This window comes from Syngnathus typhle, linkage group LG9 (genome assembly GCF_033458585.1).
Source record: "Syngnathus typhle isolate RoL2023-S1 ecotype Sweden linkage group LG9, RoL_Styp_1.0, whole genome shotgun sequence".
Classification (NCBI taxonomy): Eukaryota; Metazoa; Chordata; class Actinopteri; order Syngnathiformes; family Syngnathidae; genus Syngnathus; species Syngnathus typhle.
Window position 1 is genome coordinate 4,490,845 of NC_083746.1, and position 17,043 is coordinate 4,507,887.

Sequence of the window (17,043 nt, forward strand, 5' to 3'; positions counted from 1 at the left end):
GAGAGAGAGAGAGCGCGAGCGAGAGAGAGAGCGAGAGAAGGAAAGAAGGAAAGAAGGAAAGAAGGAAAGAAGGAAAGAAGGAAAGAAGGAAAGAAGGAAAGAAGGAAAGAAAGAAAGAAAGAAAGACAGAGACATAAATTGGGGGACGCAAATCTGATAAAGACAAGGCAGCAGCTTCTGTTATAGGGTGATAGTAGGAGCCTGCTGTATTTATAACCTGATTAAACACCCTCTATCCACACAAAGTAGGTGGTGGTGAGTAGGGATGGTGGAGCACTGATACCAGGTAATGTTATCAGATACTGACTGGCCTTATTTCAATGTATTGTGTTCCCACAAGGGCGGCCGATACCAGTTACTGATACCACGGCGGGCGATACAAGTCAAGTCATTGATATCAAGGCAGCAGTGTAATTTTATCATTCTAAGATTATGAAATTCTAAAAGTATTTGTTTATTTTGCAGTCTGGCCCTTATTCTCATTAGTAATTATTCGAGAGCTATAACACTACCACCCTGCCTCTTAAACGGCATATTTTTAAAAGGCAGAAATACCTTGACATCTCTGTGAATGACGTTGTTGTCATGGCAGTAACGTAGCGCCTCCAGGATCTGTCTCATGTAGTGACTAAGAAGAGCGACACAAGGGCTTGTCAAAATCCAGTTCCGAGCTGTGAAATAGAAGTCGAATTGACCTCACCTGGCCACCGCTTCGCTGTAGACAAAGCCGGCGTCTGCCCTCTTGACGATCTCAAAGCACAGGTCTGCTCCATCCATGCTGTGATACACACAAATGCAGACACATGCAAAGCGAAGATCAGCGTGATCAAGAAATATACTCTCCAAAAATTGTGATAATGCGCTAGTTCGTCGAAAAAGATCAATGTCTTCCATTTGAGAAAAAGTGTGAATTGTGAATAAGATATTGTGATGAAATGTTTTTTTGGGACATTTGCTTTCAGAATCACAATTCTGAAAACACGATGCAGACAAATGACAGCGTAGCGCTCGGAAATATACCTTACAAAATAAGATTCATAAACACATTCTTACTGATGGAAATGTGCGCATTGAGAGCTTCTCCCAGCCTTATTGGTACAACTGTATGCCACACACCGCACTGCAGCATTATCAACACAGAGACTGAAAATGATATGAAAATGCCACAAAGAAAATTCATTTATTCAAGTTCTGTGCACTTAATGAGGGGCAACGTAAGATATCCGTCGGTAGCTTCATTTGTCGCTATGCAGAGAGAGAAGTAACCGAGGAAAGCTGCATGTGACAAAACGATACAATCACGAGAAAGAATGCATGATGAATTCTACAATTCTGCTGCACGCGTGGCATGTGTTGCCGACGTGTCACACAGTACATGTCGATCAAGAACGCGGGAATATAAGGAGACCTCATTGTTTTTTTTTTCCCCCTCTAGGCAGTACGGAAATTCATGGTATGTTCAATGAGGATGTTAATTGTTCATAGATGTGAATGTAAACAGTTATTGTGCCTGTGACTGGCTGACGACTGACTACTCCAGGGTGTAGCCTGCCTTTCTCTCCAAAGTCAGTTGGAACAGGCTCGAGCATATCAGCGAGCCTGGTGAGCATAACCAGTTTCGAAAATACAGGTCCAACTTGTGCTGTTATTATGAAAGCCACTAGAGGTCGCCACTGGTAACGTAACTGCACATCAATAGGTCAAACTGGACTGCTTTGTTCAAATTGAAATTGCTGTTTCAATTTAAATGTAAAATTGTGATCAGTCTACCAAAAAAACACAATCACTGGACACAAATCCGAGTACACCTGAGATTCTCCTCCAGTCACAACCAGTTTCCTGTTGGTCCAACATCCCAATGGGAACAGACTTGATTATGGGATTCCTTTTTTCTCAACTGGCTCTTTAGTCTTTACTTACACAAACAGACTCATACTGCCGTGTTAAATGACATTCATAGTTGACCTAGTCAAGTTACAACTAATGCCTTCCCTCCTAATTGCTTGGCTTTATTTCTTCCCCAATTATTAAAACCCAATCTTAGCGTCCTTTCCAATTAGGCCAGGCTGCAGTGAGGCTCTTGTTCTCAGCACATCCACATTAGACAGTATTACGCAGTTTTCATATTTGAGCCTGCTTCAGGGAAAGATATATTAAGATGTCTGCAGTTATCTGATAATGCCTACTCTGTTATCTGCTCTCTGAGGGATGACGTGCTTAAATATCTCTTCCATCTACCTGTAGCCTCTTTTACACGGAAGTCCAACAAAGAAAAGCTGCGTCCATCACAGCCATAATGGAATCTCCAGAATGGATCTGTATGTACCCAGTGAGACATCATATTGGCACAATTGTCGGCATGCATAACTGACACAATTACGACATCATGTTCACGGAACAAATTGAACAAGAGTGTTTAAATTCACACCATTTTCCCAGCGTTGTGAAATACCCTTTATCACCAGCGTCATCTCACACGCCTGCCAGAAAACTGCTGAGGTGATTCACAATTGCGCTTCTTCTGTATCCAGATGTGTGACTTACAATTCGAAGACCATGAAGAGCATCCCGTCGGAGCTGTAGGTCTCCAGCAGCTCCACGATGTGTGGGTGTTTGAGCATGTGGCAGATGCTGGCCTCCCTCTTCAAGTCTAAGAAAAATATAGGCAATATATTATGAGCACAGTTTTCAGATATTTTCTATTGACAATCCCCGAATTAGTCATTGCTAGCAAAGAAATTCAGCGCTAACACATTCCGGACGCCCAGGCTTGTACATCAAAATGAAAAAAACCTCCAATAACACAGATGCTGTCCCCCGTAGGTGCAACGTATGTATAATCATGGTGCCATCAAATTAGCAATAACGTTCTTTGACATGCTGAAAGACACTTTAGTGCTCTGAAGACTCCCCCTGGAAGTAAGCCTCTACTCTAATTAGCTCCTAATGATGAGGAAGGTTAATGCAGGAATGAAAAGACAACTTGGCCACATTAGCAACAATCAAACGTTTAAAGTAAGTCTCACGCATGAAATGAATGAAGCGAGTTATGCCGTCCTCCCCGTTTGTCTTCATACACTAAAGCTGTGATGAAGACGGGGGTGAGAGTGTTGCACTCGGGGAGACAAATGCATGCGGACAAGAGGGATTCGAGCTTCTGAAACAAATCAATATGCCAACAATGGGCGCATTGCAAATGGAAAGCTGTAAAAGGAGATAAATGGCTGAGGTTACGATGTACGGTGCAGTAAATGAAGCGAGAGGAAGGATTTCCATGTCTGATTGAAGATAAAATGCCGCTGATTGATTAGATACTGTCGAATATGTTACAGTGTGAAAAATATTGGACTATCACTTGAATTGTTGTCTAAAATTTTTTTATTTTTTTTGCAGTTGCCAATTTCTATGAAGCATGACATAGGACAGAGCAAACATGTTGCCAAACTTTGTTGCAGGGAGTGAAATTTATTGTGAGACATTTGCACAGTATTGGCAAAAAAAAGAGTCAGGACAAACAGTTAACAAGGTTAAACAAAAAAAAATCAATGCCAGAAAAATATTTTTGTAAGGATCCAGGCAAAAGTGCAGGGATTTTATTTGCTTTAAGTAAGGACGTTCGATTAAATTTACAAATGAATATGCCAATCAATGCCGACACCATCCGTAGTTAGGCAAAAACAAAAAAGGTTTGGTGGGGTAGGTTCAAACAGATGCAAGACAAAAGTTCCCAGCCTGGCAATCCAGTTGAGTAAATACAATATTTCCGCTCCCTTTTTTCTGCTCTTTGGAGCATCCCAACAAACTACGCAAGCATACGTATGATCGTGCATCTTCACAACTTGAACAGACGGTGTTGACGAGATGTCACAATAAGAGCAGACACACTAACACACACAGTGTTGCATCTTCCGTGACTCTGGAGAATGAGGTGACAGGCGAGGGAGGTGAAGAGGACACAATGTGAGGGAAAATAAAAAAAAAAAGGTAAAAGAAAGACCTGGGGGAAGGCGGGTGGGGGGTGAGTAAAGGAGAGGAAGCGAGCGGGAAGCAACACATGATGGATTTGGCCCATTTGCTGGCTAGCTTTGCGCTCTCATCCCCTTGGAGAGTTGACCTATTCGTCAGTCAGACCTCTGGACACACTTGAGAGACACTGACTGGTGTGTACGTGTGTGAGCGTGTGTGTCTGTGTTGTCAATCCATTGCCAAGGCACAAACTATTTGACCCACTTCCCTCACTGGAAGGTCTGAACAGAGAGTGTGCTTGCAATGCAAAAGAAGTATCCCACATCATCGCAATATTTTGTCAGTGACAATGATCGTGTCATGATAATCTTGTCTATTTGGTGCGGCTTTTCCCCAAAGGAAACGTCGCTGGTCATGACACCAATCCAGCATTCAGTGAGAGACCTTAGATTACCTCCTTTGTACAGTGAGTATCAGAGGATTTAACTCGGCATGTGTTTTGCTTTTTTTACAGAATATTTTGCGCAACTCACAAGGATTAGAACCAATACATATTTATTAGGATGACAATTTATAAAAAACTGTATTGTACGTACATTAAATACATGAATGAGCACAAATGTCCACAGATTTTGCTTGCTAATCAAACTTGACTGCACAATATTGGAAAAACATGCAAAATGTGATATGGTTGTTGAATAACAATGATTAGGGGTGTAACGGTTCATCGATACACATCGATTAATCGATATAATGCTCTACGATTGATTGGCATCGATGCTAAACGTAAACATCGATTTATATCGCCGTGTTTGACCTCGGACATTAGACGCGACTTTATTTTGAAATCCAGTTCATTGTTGCTTGCTTCCTCTTTCCAGGAGCAGTGCGCGCAAATTTTACCAAGGGAACTTGAAAGGCTTTTTCTATTCCACAACCTACGAGGAAAGATTTTTTATTTTTTTTTACGGAGCGACGGAAGTCGCATTCATTGATGTATTCCCAAGATTGCTGTGCACCCTCCTCACTCAGTTTAGCTCAAGTCTTATCAGTCTTCACCATACCTTTCAACTATCTTTAATGCCATCGCTCCTCCTCTAGAATCATCACAGACCTAATCAGAGTGCTGGCAGATTGCTACAGAAGATTAACAATAGCCTCCAACACGACCCTAGAGAATATGTGGCTCGTTAGATCTTGTGAGACTTCAGCTCAGTGAGCATCTCAAGGGCTGACTCCACAAGTGTGTTTCTCTGTTTGCCGTTTTATGTTTTTTGTACAGTTAAAGGTTTTATGCTGGCACTTTTTTGTTATGCGTTCAGAACGCATAATAATAAATTCCTCGGTGAAGTGTAATTTAAATGGAAAGCAGCTCAATGTTTGGTTGATCAAACAAACAAACAAACAAACAAACAAACAAACAAACAAACAAACAAACAAACAAACAAACAAACTTACCCTCTGTGCTGAGTCCAGGACTGGAGGTGAACTGAGCAACATCCACAATTTTGACAGCAAACTGCTGCCCCGTCTCTCTGTTGATGCATCTTCTCACCACACTGAAGGGACCCCTGAAGAAGACATTGAGGAAACGCTTTACTTACTTTAAAAGGGGGGTGAGCCTGGGGGACATCTGTACATGTCAATAATGCAGCCAAATATCAGAATCCTGCTAATATGACAGACTTACTTTCATTTCTACTTTGCGTGTGAAAATAAAAGATGCACGGATAATTATTTTCTATTAAGAATATAATGTGGTTATTTTGCAGGATGTCTACTGACTACCACCGGGTTGTGAACGCCAGTTTACTCACTACACCAAGAGTCACAGTTTTACAATGTCATTCCTCTAAATGAGACCACGGTGTTTGTGCAGTGGAGCCGGCGTGGGGATATTTGTCCCGTTCGACAACGCCGTTGTTTCACGGCTCGTTAATGTGAGGTCGCTGACATTTTAGAAAGCTGAATGTCCACTCTGCTAGTTTGTGGCACAGCGACATCGAGACGATGACTCGTCCTCACTGAGGCTGCAACGGTCAATAGCATTTCCAATGGAGTAACATCCCATTCAGTCAATGAGGATAAACACTCAAGGACTGAAGAAGGTCCAAGACAGTGGATCGGGGTTACGGAACGATGAAGTTAATAAAAAAAAAAAAAAAGGGATTCAAATGGCTGGATGGTCCGATGGACAGTCCGTCAACTTCTAAATGACAAATAAGTGAAACAATGGCCCGGTGGACAAAAGAGCTGACAAGAACTGATAGCAAAAACTCACACATAATGCCATCCATCTCTTCCAGCTGTTAATTACCAGAGTTGGTCCCAACATGCATTGGGAGACAACACTGCAATGTGGGTACAACATATTTACATCTGCCGGAATTCTGCCATTAAGGTATTTGTGTAAGGATAAGGATGGGCTTTAAATTCTCGAATCTTCCGGTGTGGTCATATCAGCCTTGGGGAGCAAACTGGTCCACATTACGGAGTTTAAAAATTCAGTGTTGGATTCATCCAACAGAAGAAGTGGGTCGGAAATGTGCACGCCTTTTAATTGCCTGATCATCAATGTTAATGTACAATAAATGGGAATTTACCTGAGCCAGGCAACTACATGTGATTAGAAAGTAATTGGTGAAGCAGCATTGAGACTCATTACCCAAGGTTATTTCCGTACGACCCCGTTTCAAGTTCCTAAGTTTGTCTTTGTAAAACGCTCCATGTAAAGTATAAAACATCCTTAGAAACCAGCAATCGGTCAGACACAATTTTGAGTGGAGTTCTCCAGGGAAACATTTTAGACTCACTCATTTTCCAAAATGATTCATCAAATATCCGATCAATAGTTTTGAGTTGAACTCTAACATTTGTGAGATTAAGCAGAAAAAAAGCAGACTCAAAATGTCCTGTCAGTTCCAACGCCAGTGATTTCTCAACTCATATTTTGAGTGGAGTTCCCCAGGGAAATATTTTGGTCCATTAATTTTAAAAAGAGGCTGAACCCCAAAGTCCAACAAACAATTCTGTGATGAAATATAAGGGAGCTTGCTGGGCCTCTTACAGGTCCAATATTGGTTCCCCACAGACATGATGCATAATCTTTTGAAAAGCCATGCCGGGACAAACCATTATAGCTGCAAAGGGTCAAGAACATCTCATTTACCTTCATTTTTCTTTTCTTTTTTGAGCTCAGGAATAATGATGTCCACATATTCACATTTCTGACTAAGCCGTTTTTTGTACAAGCAGCGCACCGGTGTTTGTGTGTGATTTCGTGGCTGAGGAAAATAGGGGTTGTCGCACAAAAATACAGACTGGTGGAACAGATGGCAATCAAGCTAAAGCTGCTTAGCATCAGAAGGGTGAGGTGGGACGGCACGATGCCCAACCGAGACACATGCACACACACACAAACAGCAGACATACACTCACCGGCCAATAACTACGCCTGCACAAACAAGTGGGATCCAATAAAAACAACAAAAATCAATGGGTAGATGGCACAGCCATTAATTGCTCAGCCAATCAGGTCATCAATCCTTCAGCAACATAAAGCAAAGAACATGACTATTCATTCTTGTTATATTTATAACTTCAAATGCTGTAAAAGCTGAACATGTGGTGGAACTGATTGGTAATCGATCTGATTAACAAACTATTGGTGGTATTAAAGGGCACAATTGACATGTCTATGATATTATCTCGCCAGTCCAGTCTGATCGGCTTTGCAAAATGTCACACCTCCGTTTGCTTGCGGTTAAACCCAACACAACAACCACCTACACCACCTCTGGGATGAAGTGAGAAAATGAATAGCAAAACATGCAAGGGTGTTGAAATTTGGAGTCAACTATGCACTTTTTCTGACTTATGCACACAGTGATGGGAGAATATTGCCCTAGCTGGATGGGACAAAAGTCTGTCGTGGGTTAAATCCATTTCATAAAAATCTGTTTATTTATTTTGCTGTTATATTATAGTTACATTTATATCGGTGCTATTTTCTCTAAACAAAAAAAACCTGCCATTTTTATAATTTCTATAGATAATTTGATTTAATAAGAGTACAATTGAGTGAAGTTTACACTACGTAGTACCACATTATGTGGTAAAGGTCAGACGAAGGGTTTTATATTAAATAAAGGTTACATCCAGATTCTGTTTTCATTTTGTCCCTATTTCTGTGCATCCCCTGGACATTTATGGATAAGAACCAGACAGTGCCACGGCAAACTTATGTACACATGCAGTGTGACATTGAGAGAGAGAATGATTGTGGGTACCGATGATAAAAAAGAAAAGAAAAAAGTAGAGCTAAGATGCATTACATACGTAATATACGAACCCACATTTATGCCGATGAGAGGTTTTCAAAAGGGGTAGAAGCGGATGGTGTCCGTGTAGAGTGTGTCTTTATAAAGGCAAATTGTCCGCTAGTGGTCTGGCTGTAAGACTTTACAACACAAAGACATTTTAGGGTTTGTTTTTACTAGGTTGTTGCTATGTAAACCTTCCCTCAGACCTTATTTCTTCAGCTTAATAACAGGCTTCACAAGGCCCAGAGAGGCTGACTTCTCAATATCCCTTCCGCAGTATGGAATGAGGCAGCTGGAGAGTATGATGGGGGCGGGGGGCCTTGAGGGGGGCAGTGTCAGTGAAACGCAGTCGACTCAAGAGGCGGAAATGGGTGTCTTGGAAAAAAAAAAAAGTGGTTGTGCAGAGGAGCCTCTCTGGCTTTGACGAGGGCTCAGCTGCACACAGCATTAAGCCGTTGGAGCGCTGAATGGAAGTCAGCTGCACGGGGGCCCGTTCAGATGACGCTTGCATTTTTGTAGCTCCCCACACTAAAAGTGCAGGAAGTGAGCGTGAGAGCAAAAGGGAAAAGTGAGAGCAGAATGAAAGCAAGCAGAGGTCTTCTTCCAGTCTTATCCAACATTAACAGAAGCTTTATGGCAATATTAGTCAAGAGATGCAATATGTCTGCTGCTATTTCAAGGTTGACGGGTTAATAGCAAATCATAGAATGAAATACGCAGCAATGTCAAAGATTTGTCAATATTAATCACAATAATAATAATAAATCCAACTGTTGCCTCAAGCGAGGTTGTTGTTTATTTCTTTGCTCTTCATGGGACTTAAGAAGATAAACATTCCATTTTTGTGCCAATTTATATTTCCCCCACATTCGATTAAAAAAATGAATCATTTTTCATGGAACTTTGATTAAATAATGCATGAATCTTAATGACAAAATGTCCTCAACTTAATTAATCAAAACTGCGGTGGGGGAATTGGAATGGAGAAAAAAAAGGCCATCATTCATACATTTAATTTACCATTTTTATAGGCACACGTTCAACCCGTCCAAATTGAAATCAGTTCGGTAGCGTTTTCAGAATCTTGATATAATTATGGAATTCACGATCATTAAAAACCTTTTTAGAAAAATGTGGACGCAAGAATCTCAGACACGCAAACTGATTTTATTTCAAAAATATTTTTAAAGTGTTTGGGACATTTATCTCATTTGGTGTCTCTATATTGTGGGTGGGTTTGGAATTTATCCCACGCACTAAATGGGGTTTCACTGTACAGGCGAAAAATTGAAGACCACAGAGAGCGGACCACACCCGCAAGTGTGGGCTAGTGTAAATCAAAAGTGTGCAACGCATCACATTTAAGTTTTAAGTGAATGCATAGGCTAGCAGAGCATAAAATATCGACGACCTTTACTTGCTCACTTCATGATCATAAGCGCTTGAGGACCACCACTACTCCATGAACTGCAGCTGACCTGACAAGCGGGAGGAGTCGCTGCGGCCTACGACCTAGCAGTCAATCATGTGACAAGAGAATGTGGCCCAACACTCACTAAAGATTGCTTGCATTCCGTGCACGGTGCAAGTGTAACGTCGGGGAATTTACTAGCGTATCAAAAAGACGTGGTGCCCGGTACCGCGTCGTCGTGTGTATTGGTGTAGTAAAAGGCGATTTGCAGCTAAGCGCCTGTATTCCCCTTTCGCGTCGCATCAATCACGCTGCATCTCATTCGGTAAATGTCAGCGGTGTTTACGACACAGGCGCACACACATACATACATACAAGGGACAGCATGCCTCAGCACGCAAGGGACGAGGAAAAGAGGATGTTCCACCAAGCTGCTTCCTGTCAGCTTGTGTGCCCAATCAGAATAAACACAACTATTTAATACACATTGGCCACATCATTACGTGCAGCAGATGTTTACTCAATTGTTTTTAATGGTCTTTTACCAAACACAGGAAAGTTACACACTGCCAGTGTAGTCCTCATGTCCTGTGCAATAAACTCGACAATTGCATTCGTAATGTCATGTTTCTGTTTTTTTTTTTGTGATAGCATGCTCTGAGTGTAACTCGCTGAAGGATCCTGTCGTCAGTGGACCTACAATTAAGCATGATAATATCGTCACTGTACCAGGAATGAATATTTAATTCATAAAAAAAGAAATTGAGCAGCAAGGGGAGAACATGGTGGCAAAAAACAGATGACTCCAGGTACAGACAAGGAGAGAAAGACAGAGTCAGGGTGGTTGACGATGAACAGTTGCGACAGCAATTCCCACTGTGGTTTGTGAACACAGATTCATCCTTAACCTCATTTTCAACCTCCCTCTGCAACCTTTGCTCCATTAGCAAGTCTCAGACAATGCCTGAAGCGTGGGGGACCACCTACAGAGGAACTCCAACTTGCTTCATGTGCTCAGCACATACTGTAGTTTATCATGTGCGGTAGAGACAACAAACCATGATTTGCTCAAGTGCATTGAGCACCAAGGGTGTATGCTCTACTTGTAGGATTAATTGTAAAATAATAATCTTAATAATAATAATAATAATGTTTTTCAGGTTCTTCTATTGTCAATGTAAATATTCGTAGGAATTAGGCAAAGGAACTACTACAGTGTAGTAGTTAGTGGTGGTGTAGTGACTACGCCATGAATGACTTCAAGGAAACATAATGGCCTAAAAAGCTTGTTCTATTCTGGGTAAAGTGCTGCGGAGTGTGCATGCGTCCCATGCCAGGGACGTTTACTTGCTCGTCTGTTGACAGAGAGGGAGGGCATCAGGAGTGCATTTCCTGCCGCCGCCCACGGTGTGGTGCGGAGTGAGCGGCCCGGTGGCTGAGAGGACGGGACTTCATCTCCCATCTCTGCACTCATTCCCCTGACTCTGATGCTCAGTGGCACGTTTAAAAAGAAGCAATATTGTGAAGGATGCGTCAATTAACCCGGATTCAGTCACTCTGAATCATCCAAGAGAAAAGAGCTCATTGATCGATGTGGCCCCGAGTTTGTGTACAAGTCAATGTGTAAAGTGTTTCACTCTGGATTTCCAATGTATTGTGTGTGTCCTAACAAATCAATGAAAACACAATGTTTTATAACATTAAGGTTTTAAAATGTGATCAAACTGTACACCAGAAGTGTCCTTCAAATCAAACCTTTTCATAAGTGCAGACTAAAAAAGTCTATCATCAATACCTTATTATTATAAACAAGCACAAAAATAACTTGCCATAAACTTTAGATATTAAATGGAATGTTTTCAGATGATTATTGACAATAGTCACTGGCTGATAACTATTTCATGTGTCAGATTAGATGCTGGTGCTGACGTCATTGAATCCAGTGATTTACACATAATACAAATAATAACTCAAACTCATTTATTGTATGTGAGGTGTGATAGGAGCACCAATGGTGAAGTAAAAAGTGAGATGATGATAAGGCAGAAAAGAGCAATCAGGCAATGGCTGCTGCCAAAGCGGGAGGAGTGGTAGGAAGCAGGGGGGGAAAAAACCAGAGGAAGAAAAGAAAATCCTCTAGTCCAATCCCCTGAGTGTTTTTGGGTTTTGAGCCAAGCGTGAGATTTGCTGTCGGATGTTTTTTCAAGACAGTCTGCAGGCAGCAAGGAGGTCTACTCTGGATTAACTGGCTGATTTGTTGCCTTTAGACTAAGTACCCGATCAGGCTTCTGCTTAAATGTACACAGACTAATTAAAGAAAGATTCCTTCAGTTAATACTTTTGCAGTCCCAATACTTTATACATCATTTTGCACAACAATTCATTAGCTATCAGTCAACCAACAATTTGATGAGTGGAGTACCTCATGGAACTGTTTCAGGTCCATTCCATTTTAATAAAGTTTACATTGACGCCCCATTTTGGAATGTGCTTTGTGCCACCTTAATGTTAAAGGGAAATGTGCTTTTGGGAGTTTGCAAACATATTTTAAGGTTGTGTTAAACTTATAATCATATTAATATCTAGTATTGGAGTGCTCGTGTGGATTGGTGGGGCCGAGGAATGTGCAGGCAAACTGTATGAACTTGTTTTCTCGGAAGTGTTGTGTATAGTTCTAGACAGGGAGTACCGGACGAGATAATCTCAAGGTCGGTGAGCTACGAGAACAACGAGCAACTATATGAAACCAGACTTCGAGGGGAAAACCAAACCGTCTGACCTCAGCGACACCTGGACGGGGAGGAGATGGCCATCCACCAATCATCTCACAATATTTTGCATGCTTTAATATTCATATTGTGTTTCTTTAAAACTGGGCAACCCGGAAGAATGTGTCGTCTTTGGTGGTCACAAAAACGCACGAGTTTTAGTGTGAGGGACCCGGGACCCAGGCCTGTATTAGTGCGCTTTGTCAGGAATAAATAATTGGTAAATTTGGTCTAATTGATCTACTGGTCTTCTCTTTGACAGAACGAACTCGCAAAATTGTTAGGTGCGCCAGTGTGTGGATTAGGACATTGCAATTTATGTGTTAAGTGTTGATCCCAATTTGGAGTCAGATCAATAACTAGAATCCGTAACCTAACAATTTCTTGGTGACCCTGACGTGATGTCAAGAGAAGGGTAATTGACAACTCGTGGTCTTCATCCAGGACACCGGACAGTGTCTGGGACATTGTCTCCCGGTCGGCGAACCGTTGGAAATAAGCGCACAACGTTGAGCTGGTACGACGTCTCCTCAACCCTGAGCTCACCACCGATAAGGTAAGCAGAATACCTGTTACTATAAGTCGAAATTCTGCAAATTGAAAGAGGAAATTTAAGAGGAGACTGTCGTTCAGATCAAATAAGGTGTGCATGAAGTGAATATACATACGGTGAATAAGTTTGGAACTTACGTGTGTAACGTGTACGGTAAAGTCAGGGACTTACGCGTACTACGGATAGGTCAGGGACCTAGTGCTTCGTCGTGGCGGACAAGGGTACGGTGACGATCGTATTCAGATAGCTGGGGTTAATAAAGAGATCCCCGAGGGGAAGTGAGGCCTCCTCAAAAAATATCCGGTGGTAACAGTTCCTCCTGTGAGAGATCAGACCACTAAAATATCCAAAATGAACAACCAAATTGGGGGGAGTTTGTGTGATGAGGGGAGTTTGTGTGATGAGAGCAGTGTGTGTGCTGAGAGGAATGAGTGGAGTGAGATTGAAAGAATGTATGCTGATGTGGAAGCGCAAATTGTGAGTGGCATTGACCGAAAGAGAGTGGCGAAGGAGCGGATGAGACACCGAAAAGTCTTCGCGAAATTGGAAGGTGATAAATTGTTTAGGGGCTTCCCAACAGCTTGGGACATGGAACGCCTGGCACGGCAGTTGCAGCAAAAAGAGACTGGGGCGCTGAAAAGAAAGCTCGCCTTAGAGGACGAGAAAAAAGGTGCCGGCTGGCGTAAGCGAAAGGTGCTTGAGAAGCACATTAGGGAGAATGAGGAAGAGCGACGCTCTTTACACAATTTTGCGACAGCTGCAACAGCCATTTTTGCCACTCAGAAGAAACTGCCCGTAGAAAGTGTTGTTAATGTGAGAAAAGCAGAGGAGGTAGAGAAAGCGGTGAAAATAGACGAGGAAAGAAATGAATACAAGGGCATTTATCCATCTTTGCATGATGTGACACACCCGAGTGCCCCCACCCTCGGAGTGAGCTCTGTTGGACCGCCGCCGTACGGCGACCCCAGAGTAATGGCTCCGGTGGTGACGCTGGGTGGCAGGATGGTAGTGGATGTCGAGGGCGAAGGCGAAAGGGCGGATCAGAGTATTGTACAGTTGATTGAACAAGCAGTAAATAAAGAGAGGCGACGTGCCCGGGAGGGGGACACATCCCGCGTGGACACCTCCACCCCCGGTCCTAGCCCTCAACCGTCCAATGCGACGAAAGGAGAAAGCTGGCATAGACTTACGGCCGAGAATGAGGCGCTAAAAAAGAAAATTGATCAAGCCGATGAGCAGCGCAGACAGGAAACGCAGATGTTAAAATGGGCAACGGAGAAAGGGAGACGAGAAGACACGAAGAGCGCGCGAAGACAGCAAGAGCGTCCACAGTGGGAAAGCAGCGAGGGGGAGGAAGAAGATGATGTTGTGATGCAACAGAGAAAAATGTTGGAGTGCGCGAATCAGGACAGTAGAAAGAAGTGCAGCCAGGGAGAGAGAGAGACACGGAGAAAATATAATTTGCGGAGTGGTCAGGGACAGATGACACAGGCCGAGGTGCAGAAAAATGAATTGATGTGTCCGCTGGTGACCACATCGGGCGGTCAGCACTACGAGCCCATGGTGCTCCGTGATGTGACCGCGATGATGGAAAAGATGCCCCCACTTCACAGAGGAGGCAAGGTGTGGCTGAACAAATTTTTAGCTCTGATGAGTGGGCAGAGCTGTACACTCGGTGACATGCGCCAGATGTTGGCAGGAGCATGCTCTCTAGTGCAATTGCAGGCAATTGAGGAAGCAGCAGGCACAGCGAGGCTGGGGAGGGAGGTGCCCTTGCCACAAGTAGCAGCGCCCCTGTTTGAAAACATTAAATTGACTTTCCCACAACCCACCGATCTGGCCCCCACTATGTTTCCTTATGATGTGAAAATGTCACCTGCACAACATTATGTAACATGTGTGGAAAGTTGGATTGAAACCACAGGTCGACATCCAGCTCTCACGCACGAGGCAGAGGTGCTCTTCCGAACGGCGCTGCTGGATGGACTTCCGCCAGATGTGAAGAAGCAGCTAATGTCAGATCCTGACATTCTGGTTTGTGCCGAAGAACGATTTAAACGTCATCTTTTGCATCACTGCAGAATGTTCACTGAGTCACAAGCTAAAGTTGAAAACGAGACAGATGCATTATCTAAACAGTTGTTGAAATTACAGTTGGCAAAAATGCATGGTGAAGCTAAACAGTCTAAATCACAAAAAAAGGAAATGCAAATGTCACAGGCTCCTCAGGTGGTGGGGCGCGGAAGGGGCCAGTTCCGGGGCGGATACAGAGGCCGGGGAGGGAGTGCACCTGCTTACCCGGGGAGGGCAACATACAAGCCCCATTCAACAAATGCATGTTTCATCTGCGGCGAAACCGATCACTGGGCAAGAGGATGTCCACAGGATCGACCACGCGGAGCCACCCACCCAGCCGAAGGCCCGCCATACCAACCCGGAGCGCCGATGCAACAGGCAGGAACAGCTCCACCCGGTGGACGGCCCTGGCAACAGCCACAAACGCACGGAGGTCAGTACTACCAACATGATGATCTCTGGTGTGGACAATTTGAATAGGGCTGCCCGGGGAGCCAGGAAAGCAGTGGCCCGGCGGAGCCAATGCTTCATGTGACAGTGGAAGGAAAACCTGTGAAGATGCTGGTGGACACGGGAGCAACTTATTCATCAATAAACACTGCCCTTCCTGTATCCTCACTGTCAAAGAAAACAACGACTTTAGTCGGCTTCTCGGGACAACCACGTACTCTGCCTTTCACCAAACCACTTGAAACTGTGATCACCCGAACAGGGTGTAGACTGTGGCACAAATACATCCATTCCACAGACACTCCGATCAATTTGATGGGAAGGGACTTGCTGTCAGCCGTTCAAGCCAGAATTCTGTGTGGGCCAGAGGGAGTGATTATTCAATTTCCAGATGGCATCAGCATCCAGTGCTCACAGCAGCTACAACAACATGGTCAGTGGCTGATGGCGCCCCTACCGGCAGAAGCAGAAACTGCAACCATCTACTGGGCCAGGCTGGAGCCAGAGACCCCTGCTGGTGGCGGTGTGTTCTCGACCTACCTACTGTGGAAGCCCTGGATCTGCTCACTGGCGCCATACCACCCACCTGTTGATCCTTTGCATTGCACGCTATATTATGACCGAAAAAGTGATGATGTTTATCGGGATTTGTTTGAAGAAATTGAAGGGCACATGTGGGATTTAACTTCATCATGCATTTTGATTGGTAAAGAGGGAGTTGCAGCAGCTACTGAATTAACACCAGAACAAATGCAGTGGTTCAAAATGACAGAAAAAGGGGTACCACACATTTCACTAGCTCTTGCCCCAGGTCATGAAGCCAGAGAATTGGGCTCAATGGTCAAACATTTGTTGCTGCAAACCGACTGGCGGAAGACACACATCCCTAATTTGTACTGGTCAGAGTCTCAGAAAGCTTACCAAATTAAACAACCCATGGTAGACTCAGGGCTGCTGGAGATGATGTTGGTATCTCGCACACATGGCAGGGAATTAACTGATCATGAGGACGCTGAAGTAATGCTCGCGGCCTTGCCCGACACCTTGTGGTCCCAAGGTCCATTTGATGTCGGGTTTTGTCACTCGATGGCCCCTATTGATCTCCAAATGGATGAGACGCAGCCTATCAAACGACCCCAATATCGTTGGCCGAGTGAGGCGAACCAAGGCATGGAAGACACTCTCTGCGGCCTCTGGGACGCAGGGGTGTTGGAAGTGTCATGCTCCGAATGGAACACCCCGTTAAGGCCAGTCCAAAAAGCAGATGGGAAAACATGGCGCATGGCGCATGATTTGAGAGCAGTAAATGATGTCACTATAACTCCTGTTCTTCCTGTGCCAGACCCGCACCGAATCCTTGCATCATTGAACCCTGCCTATCAGTGGTTCACCGTGATTGATTTGGCTAACGCCTTCTTCTGCCTCCCGCTTTCCCCCTCAGTGCGGCACGTGTTCGCATTCACTTACAAAGGGATGAAATTACAATACACTCGCATG

The 17,043-nt window shown here is 43.8% G+C and overlaps 1 protein-coding gene across 25 annotated transcripts in view; it reads right to left on the reverse strand.

The window, feature by feature from the left end:
- The window catches only part of caska (calcium/calmodulin-dependent serine protein kinase a), a 68,086-nt gene that overhangs the window by 23,031 nt on the left and 28,012 nt on the right, over positions 1–17,043 (reverse strand). For all 25 annotated transcript variants that reach the window (XM_061287095.1, XM_061287097.1, XM_061287094.1 and 22 more), the window contains exons 2-5: positions 5,425–5,537; positions 2,545–2,650; positions 701–778; positions 556–628 (exon numbers count right to left, since the gene is read on the reverse strand). In XM_061287095.1, coding sequence (XP_061143079.1) covers positions 556–628; positions 701–778; positions 2,545–2,650; positions 5,425–5,537 — 370 coding nt within the window. The remainder of the gene's footprint in view (positions 1–555; positions 629–700; positions 779–2,544; positions 2,651–5,424; positions 5,538–17,043) is intronic.